Source organism: Seriola dumerili, unplaced genomic scaffold (genome assembly GCF_002260705.1).
Source record: "Seriola dumerili isolate Sdu_G_001 unplaced genomic scaffold, Sdu_1.0 BDQW01000169.1, whole genome shotgun sequence".
Taxonomy (NCBI): domain Eukaryota; kingdom Metazoa; phylum Chordata; class Actinopteri; order Carangiformes; family Carangidae; genus Seriola; species Seriola dumerili.
In genome coordinates, this window is record NW_019174424.1 from 5267084 (window position 1) to 5278833 (window position 11750).

Genomic DNA, 11750 nt, shown 5'->3' on the forward strand with positions numbered 1-11750 from the left:
ATTTTTGAAAGAAGCAATAACACATTCTTCCTCTTAACAATTAAACATTAAATTTATTAACAACAAAACCAAATGAAATACTCTTTGGAGTGGCTATAGTTGTACTTGGTCTGATGACCAACGGTTTACCACTAATTTTAGCAAACTTAGATAGATATCACTGAATAACTGACATCTATTTACTGACTTTGTGGCTCTTCTTGCATCACTGTTACACTGCACTGAATCATGTCAAAGCCAAGCATTTTAATGGTTTAATGTGCCATTATTCTGTAATTGTTAGTTGTGGCCACTGTTCACTGTTTTAGTTCACTGTTTTGGCCTCATACATCAAGTCTCCTTCTTGATGTATCAAGCCAATGTGAGTATAAAAGAGTATAAATGTGTGCGTAAGAGTGAGTATATAAGAGTTATAGCGAAGTAGTGTGTGTGTCTGTCTATAGTAACAATGGTGCTATCAGTGCAGTGCAGTCCTAATTACTAAGTCTTCCCCAGGAACCGGCTAGAATAACATAGAGAATTGAAGAACCACAGGTGCTGAGGTCACACTTACAACACTGAAGCACAGAGAGCCAATGAAATGTGCTTGCTGGAGCCCAGATGACTGTTAAATACAGTGCAAGCCTCTCCTGTGTGTGTATGCCAGTGTATATATCCTTTCATCATCATTTTGCACATAGCTTAGTGCCAATAGTTTAATGAGTATGCACACAGCAGACACCCGATAATATTCCTGTGATTCCTTGTAATAAGTGAGATGAACTAGCGAGTAATTTGTGTGTGTAACACTGATCCACTAACATCACTTGCCAAGGAGAACTTGTGTAATATGTACAACAATAAGTATATATATATATGAATACATAACAATAAGTGTAAGATATCCTCTTTAACAACAGTAACAAATCATTATTAAATCTGTTGCCCGTGCTCATCTTTGTCTTATTATTTTAGCAGGACATATCTGGTCTTTTTCCTGTCGCCATTGGGCAACAGGTGGACTACAACAGTTTTTACGATGGATTGTTTACAGTAATTTGGTGTAATTGTTGAACAATGTCAATCTGACAGTTACAGCTGCTGGCTACTATTGTTATTAGTGTTAAGCTTGTGGGTTGAGTTATGGCTGCCTCTGCCCTGTAATTATGTTTCTCCTTCCCCTTGGTCGTGGTGACAGATGATGGCAGCAGTGGAAAAGCCGGTGAAGGACACCTCCTGTTGGAAGATGAGGAATGATGGTCGTGACAGGGAGGCAGTCCCAAGCCTGAAACCGCAGAGGCATCTACCTGTCTAGACACAGAACAGCTGTCTTCAGCAGGAGCTGACATGCTGCAAAAAAGAAACGTTCACAAGTAAGTAATCTAGTCTCAAAATTCAAACAATAACTTCATTAAAGGGGCTATTTGTAAGTTTTGCTATTGCTATATGCCAGCGTACATTACTTTGCCAAGAGCTTCAGTCATTGTTGCATTTACAATACAAAAGCTTACAATATGCCCTCTGAGAAGCACTATTTCTTCAGGACAGACTGGACATCACAGTGATGAGATGGGCCAACTGGGCTGGAGCTACCTGGTTAGCATGCTAACTTCAGAAGAAAAGAAGTGATAGAAACAGAGGAAAAATAAAAGGGTTGCTTTCCACAACTGGAGACAAGTAAGAAACGTGAGTAGAGGTAAGAAAGTAAAGAAATGAGGTTTGATGCTAAACTCACAACATTTGTTCTAGACTGGTAAGTAAACAGCTGTTAATGCTAATGTTGGCTATGTAGCAATAGCAAAAGCTTGCATAGCTTGTATATATGTTTATAGCATGTATTGAAGCTGTGAATTGATTTAAAATAAATGAATTGCCATCATCTAGGTACTGGCAGTCGGTTGAGTTGTCAGCCTTACATCAAAGGAAAAAAAAGCGGAGAGTGAGATTGTGGCACACAGTAGGAGTTTTTCGCAGCAGATATTTTCACTTGTCATAGCAGCAAAGTCACAAGTGGCACTAATAACCCTAATGACGGCTCCACTGAGTTTGAGTGTCCCAGTAAGGTACCAGGGCCATCAAACTTGAGCACCTAAATGGCACACAGCCATTGTTCATGTTTTCAGTGCTTTTCATGCTATTACATGTCTGACTGTCTGCTGTGAAAACGGCTGGCACATTTTTGTGAAGTCTTAAAGTGTGTTAGAATGTAAAATTTGTTTTTTTTGCAGTCTCATTGTTCTGTTCTTTTTTCCATTCTCCTCTCTGCTTTTTTTTCCCCCTCCTAATTTTCAGGTGAGCACCGGATCACCTCACTGATCTGCAACACAACCAAACACAAGGCTTTGTTTATTTAACAATAGGACCAAGTCAAGTGTGAACAGCTACAGAAGGGCTGCCTTGACAAAACATGACAGTGACAGACGCACTGACTTACCTGACATTTCACAGCACCGCAGCAACTCCCCATTTACAAATCCCCGTCCCTTAAAACTCCTATCATGTCACTCATGTAGCTTCAGGTGAGACAGTCTTGGATATGCATAGTGAGCAGCTTATAAAAGAAAATGAACCAAATGGGTAATTTGATGTGAACTTCTTACATACTTTCTCATGAGTCCATTTAGTGTGCAGTGCATGCCAGTGCTTGTACATGTCCTTGTTTGTGTGTCAGAACAAATAGTGGAGTGTGTGAATTGAGTTGTATTGTATGTGTGTGTACATGCTGTGTGTATATTTACGTGTGAGCCTACAGAAATAACAAAGGGCACGGAATAAAAAATATCTCAATTGTTTCTCAGGGATTATCCCTCACAATGTAGGGCTTTATCAGAGGGCCTGGACTGCTGTAACAAGACACGCTTGCCCTGGGTTCGCCCAGCCAAATTCTCAGAGTTATGCCAGCAACAAATCACAGGGGGGAAATAAATGAAGAGAGCAAAGAAAAGAAACACTGGGAGTGGGGGGGACAATGGCAAAGGAGAGTAAAGAGCAGAGAGAGGGAGGAAGAGAGATGACAGGGGAAGAAAAGTGGAGTGAGAGGGAAAGTGGGAGAGAAAACAGAGTAAGAAGGAGGGCGAAATATAGAGAGAAAGGCAGAAGTTGAACAAGTTTAACTGGAGGCCATGCTTCAAACAGAGAGGTTTGTTTTCTGACAGAGATCCCTCTCAGGAGATTGAGCTGGAAAAAAGATTAATAGAGCTTGTCCAAGTTGCTCTATGATATTGCGCAACATGTGTCTCAGCAGCATATGAACAAAAGCTGCTGTGCATCATACTCTGCAGTGCCTTCCTTGACGTGGCAGTTTGCAAGTTATAGCCTAATGTAAATGATGCAACCACACCAAGCCTTTCTATTCAAACACTGATAGGCTCTCTGTCAGCAGATCTTTCATGTTTGGCTCTGTGGAGGAGAGGTGTTTGTGATTGGGTTGTTTTATTTGCTTCCTTTTATAAGATTTTCTCAGCAGGATCAGGTTGCTGTGCCCAGGCTAACCACGCTCTGTAAAGGGGAGCTGTGGTTTTGGAAATGAGAGGGAGAGTTAGGGGCTTTGATATGTGTGTAGGAGGTGTAGATGGGGTGGGGGTGTACACAGTATTGTGTGAAGCCCTTCGTATATTCATATATTCCCATGACACCTCCACTCCTAGCAAAGAATATTCTGGTATATGATTGCCATAATGTAACCGCATAGCATAATTGAATGTTTATGTATTACAGAACACACTTGGCACATCGCTATACTGTGTGTGAGCTGGGTGAAACCCAGATGAATGTGATTACTGCCTACATATTTTTCTGTATGTGTGTTGGTGTTGGTGTGCTTCCTGTGCTGGACATGTGTAGCTGTCCCTTGTGGTGGTATCCAGTCTTTGCCAGTAGGGGTTTTGGGCCTCATACTGAGCCGACTGGACGGACCAAAGTTTGTGTAACAGTCCCAGCACGATTTTCTGTTCCCTAAACTCACCTCTCTTTTTGGTCCTTGTACTCAGAGTGAGGGATTATGCTTATTACCATTTACTTGAAAGCACCCCTAGTGACTTGATGTTTTTCCTAGCTACAGTTCAATCACACAAGGTTTGGATTCAGGGTGAATGCAATGTAAAGGCCTGTGATGTTGATCTCTGCATTAATAATATAACTGGAGAAAAAAAACACTTTCAGAGTGTGAACATGATACTGTTTTCTTAAAAGGAGTCATATCTGGCTTGTATATGCTGTTTTGGTTGCGGTTGGCTTTCTACCAGGTGTATTTTGAAACTGCTGTGGAGCTATGGAGGAGCACGGAGCAGCCAGCACTATTGTTTCAGAGCTACTCAGGATTCTCGGGGTGTTGCTTTGCCTCAGTGTTGACTCCACAACTCACACGCCCTGAATAGTGCACCCAGTTTTTGTCTTCAACTTGAGTTCATAATAATGAACCATAAAAACTTTATGGGAGTTAATTTAGCCGTTCTTCTTACCTTTGAAACTCTTGAAAGAGAATGAAAGATTTGGAGGGGAGAGACAGGAAGAGAGCTGTTTATCTCTCATCACCACTCTTATGAACAGAACAAGAATTGTAATTATTTACCCTAGAAGTCCTGTTTGGACTGTTTGGAATTTAGTCCTTCATCCAGGCTGCAGAAACAGACGCACAGTGTTTGTGGGAGTGTGGGCTGTGGGACATGCATGTTCCTAGCCTTGTGTGTGTTTTCAGGCTGTCCTGCGTCATCACTGCTCTCCTCTGTTTATGCAGAAGCTCTGAGGATATGGAGAGGCATGGTCGGATATCCAAGCCTCCCACTGTCACTTGATATCTATGGAAAATGGATCAGATGATTGGACAAGCCCACTTCCACACAGTGTTTTTTCTTTTTTCATTGAGGCCCTAGCCAAGGAGTGATGAAACCTTCAAGAATGATGCAATGTTAAGCTGGTTAGACACACCAAATTGGCTAATAAGTAAATATACTTGGCTTCTCTGTCACTTCATCTACTCCCACATCCAATGCAATGATTATATTTAAGGTGGAAACTTGAAAGTATGTTTGGAAAGCACATTTTTACTTGTCTGTGCTGGTGGACTCTTGCCATCAAAGAGAGACAGGGAAGGGCAAAGGAGAGAGGGGCAGAGAGATCGAGGAAGGGGAGTAGTCAGAGTTGAAGAGATAGAGAGGGGCCCGTATTGAGTGACACAGTGTATGGTCTGTGTTTTCTCGGTGGACCAGAGAAGATGCAGTGTAAATGAAGCGTGCTGCACCATGGCAGCTTCTGCTTTATCTTTGCACTGTGCATGTGTGTGTGTGTGTGTGTGTGTATGTGAAAGAAAAATGACAGAGTACTGAGAGGCCTTTGTTCTTCCTCTGTTCTCTAATGGTTAGAATAAGTTGGGAGGACTGCCATCCTCTGTCTACGAGCTGTCTCTGAAGATAACAGGAGGAAATACGCAACACAAATGTGAACATGGATAAATACAAATGCATCCACCTTGAGTAGTGGAAAAATCCTGTCACGATACAGAACTCCTAGTGGGCTGAAGGATGTGTTTTTCTGACACATCCCTGTGCATATCTTTCAGACCACATGTATAATACATTATGTGTTTCCCCTTTTTATTCTCATTTGATCTACAATGAAATTAAAACCTTGTGGTGATCTTAAAAGCCAGGGCTATCTGTATATCTGTGAGTCTCTGACCCATAGGACAAGGGCCTCCCCTTGTGTTCCACACGCAAAACTACACTCACCAACTACTTCACTAAGAACACCCGTACACTTGCTTTTTCATGCAATTATCCAATCAGCCAATCACGAGCCAGCAGTGCAATGACTAAAATCATGCAGATATGGGTCAGGAGATTCAGTTAATGTTCACATCAAACATCAGAGTGGGGGAAAAATGTGATCTCTGTGACTTTGCAGGGCTGGTTTGAGTATTTCTGAAGCTTCTGATCTCCTTGGATTTTCACACACAACAGTCTCTAGAGTTTTTACTCAGAGCGGTGTAAAAAAACAAAAATAAAACACCCAGTGAGCAGCAGCTCCGCAGACAGAAACACCATGTTGATGCCAGAGGTCAGAGGAGAATGGCCGGACTGGTCAGGGCTGACAGAAGGGATATGGTAACTCAGACAACCACTCTTTACAACTGCGGTGAGCAGAGAAGCATCTCGAATACAGAACATCAAACCTTGAGGTGGCTGGGCCACCAAAACTGGACAGTTTAAGACTAGAAAAAGAGGCTGGTGGTGGTAGCTTGATGGTGTGGGGAATGTTTTCTTGGCACAATTCACTCGTCGTTTGAATGCCACAGCCTATCTGAGTATTGTAGATGACCATGTGTATCCCTTTATGGCCAAAAAGGCTTCTAATGGCTACTTCCAGCATGATAACTCGCCAAGCAAAAGTCATTTCAAACTGGTTTCATGAACATGACAATGAGTTCAGCGAACTTCAGTGGCCTCCTCAGTCACCATGTTTGAATCCAGTAGAACACCTCTGGGGTGTGGAGGAACAGGAGATTTGCTGCATGAATGTGCAGCTGACAAATCTGCAGAAATAATGTGATGGAATCATGTCAACATAGAGCAGAATCTAGGCGGCAGTTTCTGACATGTTGTGGAATCAATGCCACGAAGAATTGAGAGCAAAGGGAGGCCCTTCACATTATTAGTATGGTGTTTTTAATAAAGTGCTCGGTGAGGGTACATTAGAAATCCATTAGAGGTGTTGTGCTTGTTGCACATTCATAATATGAGCAATATTTCATCAGCAAGACCAGTACATACTTATATTTACTTAAGAAATTAATATGTCACTCATGATAATTTGAGTGAAAATCTGCGATGAGGGACTGAAGGACAGACGCCGAGCTAATCAAGTCCTGCGCGTTGTGTTGTTCCTCTGTTTGTTTCTTTTTTGTTTGTTTATTCAAGAAGGGAGAAAACAATATGATGATATTTACATATATATGACAGATTTCATTGGAAGACTGGTAAATGAACAAAACGGTTGGTATAGAAACAGAGGGGATTGCATTGTTTGTCTCTCTGTTTCAATAGAAGGTATGTGTGGAGTTATGTGACCACAGTAAAAAAAAAAACAATAAATGAACGAAATTGTAAAATTACACAACAGGTTACCCTTACTGTATAAATTGATTTCATAAAAAATGAAGAAAAACATCTTTTGAAACTAATATAAATCACATTATTGTAGCCCAGTTCAAGAGCAGTATAAACCTTAAGCCTGCCCCTTCCTGTATCAGTTCTCTTCCTCATTCTTTTTGTTTGTCCACACGGAAGACGCTGTCTTCACTCTGTCCTCTATCCTTCGACAAAATGACTCTTCAAATGTATGTTTTGGCTTCTGTGATAATATCATTGTGTGCCAGCACAATAGGTAAGAGATGGACCTTTGTGAGCATATATATTTCTTTCCTGTTTTTCCTTTTTTTTTGCTGGGTTTATTGTTGACTGAACACTGAGTTAATTCACTGTTTAAGTCTAATCTACTTTTTGATACTGCTTGTGTTGCCATTTAAGAATGTTTCTCTGAGGCCTAAAAAAGTTAGTTAATGATACAATGTATAATTCTCATGTTTCAAAGAATATTCTCAACGAAACACTTCCTGCTTCAACATCAAAAATGGCGATGGTTTTAACTTCGCACACGATTGCCCCGCTGGATCTGAGATATCTGCATTTTATGACAAGGTATTTTGATTAGCTTTCAAACTCTGTTATAGTTCATAGTTTGTTATACAAAATAATGTTAGCAAGGTCTTTAAGAAATAGACAGAGGGAAAGAGAAAGTGAAAGTAATCTTTTTCTTACTCGCCAACAGACTCTGATTGCTATTGCCAAGCCTGGAAAACAACTTGTATATTTGCATGAGGTGAAAAGCATGGACAACTATTCAGTTGTTACAAGAGACTGCAGAGACCTGAAAGTAAAATGCTTCATTTCTATGGTGAGTTTCCCTCATAGTATGTATATGAACTCATTCTATAGAAGTCAGACTGGCTTGTTGTGTTGTAAATATGAAATATTGACTCACAACTTTGCTTTCGCCTTTCAAGGGTCCGCTTGTGAAAGAGAACTGGGTGTTTTTTAAAATTACTGGTAAGGCAATGAGATGTTGTGAATACCTGGTTCACTAATGACCCTGATCATATACTGTATGCATACATATATATCATATATACATTATATGTACAAGTATCTCACCTCTTTACTTTTAACAGAGGAAATAAAGGATCCTGAGCCAGATTTACCATGGAGCCTCAGTGAGTGGAAGTTCATTCTGTTAATTATTCCAATGTCTCACAACATTAAAAATATAACTCAAATGAATATTTGATGATGACATGTTTGCATTTTGTCTGTGTGTCAGCTGGTGTGATAAAGCTTGTCATTGGGATCATTGGAATCATTGGGATCATTGGGATCATTGTCATTATCAGGGTGCTTGTTAGGTGTTACATTACTTGGAAAAAGGACATGAAGTGAGTTCTATTCTGTGTGTAACAACAATCAACTATTAATCTGATTTATACACGTACATAACACAGAATCTTGCATGGATTCAGAAGTGTTTGTTTTCTTGTTTCAGGGTACAGCACAGATCATCTACACTGACTTCCTGTTGTCTCAGAAAGGGGAATTCCGAGGCAGAGTTAACAGAGAAAGCAGAGATTACGTGAGTCTTTTTATGTGTGAATGTTACTTTTAAAACAGATCCCTGAAGTTCTGTTAATCTTCTACATCTTTTCTTTGTCACTGTAGCCTGGTTGACATACCTCCTGCCACTGATCTACAGGAGAGTGGTGGAAATGATCCTGAGCAAGATGACACTCTAAAAACTGTGCATGTTCACAGGTTAGGCTGCCATGAAAACAGCTATATACACACATACAACACATGGTGCTTGTCAAAACCATCAAAGTGTGTTTAAAAAAATTATAATAATAAGGAAGTCTAGACTGTTATCTGATAAAAGCTGCATTTGTCTCCATAGTGTTGATCCTAAGACTGATGGCAACAGTCCTTACACCAACGGTCTGGACCACAACTTGAACAATGAGTCAACTGAAAAGTGAGAATGAGAACTGTTGACTTTTTCTTGTGCCTGTAACCAGCTTTGCTTGAAAGATTTAGTTGAAGTGTCCCTTTAACTGGACAGGTAGTGCCATTCTTAACTGTTATTTGTTTTACAGTGGCAACATAAAAGCCCCTGATGTTAACAGAGCCATGAACAGGTAAGCTGTTGGCACTGGGTGGATTGTTGGTGTGTTTATTATCAATTCATATTATTACTATTAGATAACTATTGTATATGTCTGCTTCAGGGACTTGAGGGATGATCCAGGAGGAAGCGACGTTGTGACGTAAGTCTGTTATCTAACAGTTTAAATTGTGGTGGATACTATCTTGCAATAGAGTTGAAGCGATTTTTAAATTTGCACATTTTTGCATAGCTTATATAACACACTTCAAAGAGTTGCTAGACGATGTGAATTGAGAATGTGTCCTTTTGAAAATGTGTATGTTTATGTTTCTGCCTCCAAGAGGTTAATCACTTTTTTATTAGTGGTTCATTTTTAGATATTTATCATTTATTCTATAATCTAATTTATAATGTAATTACACAGGTTGTATTAACTTCTGTTACAGATGTTTGCAAAATGATAAGTAAATAAAGTGAAAAAAAATCCACAGTGATAAAACATGATTAAAGCTAGAAACATCAGATGCAGACTATCAGTGTGAGGCTGAGATGAAAATAAACTACCAATTACCAATACTAATATTAGTTTTGGTAACTTGAGCTGATGACTACAAACTGATGTCAAATTAAATCAAATCAAATTTAACTTTAATTTTTTCAAAGGTACAAAAAGGAAAAAATAAGAATCGAATGGAGATAAAACTAGACAGAAAGTTTTTCTCTGCCCATCCTCATAATAATGGCTGTGAATTCTTCTCCAGGGTCACAGACATGCACAGTGGATGTGTGTGTGATGATTTCGGTGATTGTGGTCGTGAAGATCATGAGGCAGAAGGAGAGTCGCTGTTGCCGAATGAGCGGTGAGACTGGTTCTCTGTCACTCTGCACTCATAACTGTCCCCAAAGACAAATCTCTGTTGCTTTCCAATTTCCAGTCTCCCTCATACCTTGTTTCATTTGGCCTGTAGACAGCTGTCAGGAGTAACTTTATGAACTGCTCCCCCCAACCCGCATCCCAAAGATGAAGGGCCAGTCTGAACTTTCAGAACTTGTCTGACATGTGCTCGGAAAAGTGAGCACAAACCGGGCTTTGCTGCAATTGTGCTGTTAGGTTCACGTCTCTATTCCTTGTTGATTCTGTCTCTAGAGCTAACATCCAAGGTCCTGACATGACAGGTGGAGCCGAAGCTTTTGTGAACAAGTGCGGCTTTGACCCAGACCAGGTCAGCAGGTGCTTTGCTGCACCAGTAAGTAGAAAGCTTTCCATACCTGCTTTAGTATATTTTTTTGTGTTGTTTTTCTTTTGATTTTGCTTTCCTTTTGGTTTTCTGCAGAACACTGACGTGGAGTCTACACCCAAGATGAAGAACGTTATCTAAATAAATACTAAACAATAGTAGTAATAATAATAATAATAATAATAATAATAATAATAATAATAACCTATATTATATAACCAACATTAAGTATTCTCACTATCGGTGTATTGGGTACATTTACTGGGAACTCCTTTGGGATCAAGTCAAGCAATTTTGTTTAAATGATAATTCTTTTCCCACAATGCTTTTCTCTCTTGATCAGCATGTCTTTTTTCACAGCGTTTGAAAATATATTTTTTTACAAGCCTCATTAGATGAACATTACATTTTGTAATCATTACATCAGACAATGATTACATTAACTGACAGTTATCACAATATAGCTTCATCAATCAAATGGAAGACACTGGTCTCATTAAAATAATACTAATAATAATGATGGGATTTTTTTTTTTTTTTTACTGAGAGTATTAAATGCTTGGCTTGACGAAAGGATGGGTGGACCTGTCAGAAAATGTATCCCATACACAGGTGAGACAACTTAATTAATGCACCTATACATCAGATATGATGTAATGTATGGCATAAATAAATATTTATAAAATAAACTGATATATCTTATATAAAATATTCTATATTATTAAAATGAAAATGAATAGCTTTTCTTTAGTTTTTCTGTTCTTTTTGAGTTTATTACATGTACTTTTTTTATATTTTCTAATCAATTGTAAATTGTAATGCTGCCTTTTCTCTTTTTCAACATTGACTAAAATTATTCTGTATTAGTCACTTGCTTGCATTTCACTCCGCATTTGATGCTATATTTTTTATCACTTATGAAATCAGTATCATTTCTTTTGCTTTTTAGTTAATCGATTTATATATGTAACAATTACAATATTGAGCTATTAAAAATTATTTTATGAATTCTTGCCACAAATTTTGAAGTGATTTCACTGCCTGGTCATTTTTACCTTGGTGTCTTAACTATTGAAGGCAACAGAGAACACAGAACACGGAGTGTCAGCTTTATACCACATGGGGGCAGTGAATAGTCATGAGTCCTACAATACTGAGATACATAGGCAATAACATCTCTTCTGACTTTTGTTGAGTAATGCCAATGCAATAAACACACATTTATTCCAGACTGCAATAGCTTCAAATAGCTGCAAATGTACAAAGGCCTAAAATGTACATCCTATTTTTATGTATTGTATTTTTTATGGTCAAACACTGTGGGTG

The 11750-nt window shown here is 39.1% G+C and overlaps 1 protein-coding gene and 1 long non-coding RNA gene across 3 annotated transcripts; both read left to right on the forward strand.

Moving 5' to 3' along the window:
* The first annotated feature begins 7261 nt into the window (after positions 1-7261).
* On the forward strand, positions 7262-8284 carry LOC111227148. The gene is made up of 5 exons (XR_002665328.1): positions 7262-7359; positions 7567-7673; positions 7804-7929; positions 8039-8081; positions 8204-8284. It is a non-coding gene; the product is annotated as an uncharacterized LOC111227148 (long non-coding RNA).
* Positions 8283-11138, forward strand: LOC111227147. Of its 2 annotated transcripts, XM_022752562.1 has the most exons (9): positions 8283-8464; positions 8572-8658; positions 8745-8837; positions 8977-9054; positions 9176-9217; positions 9308-9346; positions 9948-10046; positions 10334-10433; positions 10521-11138. In XM_022752562.1, exons 1-9 carry the CDS (start codon positions 8319-8321, stop codon positions 10563-10565), a joined length of 729 nt encoding a protein of 242 aa, XP_022608283.1. In that variant the 5' UTR covers positions 8283-8318; the 3' UTR covers positions 10566-11138. The 2 variants fall into 2 exon arrangements, with proteins under 2 accessions (XP_022608283.1, XP_022608282.1); XM_022752561.1 differs by having other exon boundaries at positions 10334-10575.
* Positions 11139-11750: the final 612 nt, after the last annotated feature.

Bases quoted from the DNA above. Each gene is read 5' to 3' on its own strand.
- LOC111227147 (XM_022752561.1), top strand. From the start codon at position 8,319: ATGATGACATGTTTGCATTTTGTCTGTGTGTCAGCTGGTGTGATAAAG. The intron at 9,347-9,947 runs GTAAGTCTGTTA...ATTCTTCTCCAG, and splicing joins GGAGGAAGCGACGTTGTGAC to GGTCACAGACATGCACAGTG. The intron at 10,047-10,333 runs GTGAGACTGGTT...TTCTGTCTCTAG, and splicing joins TCGCTGTTGCCGAATGAGCG to AGCTAACATCCAAGGTCCTG.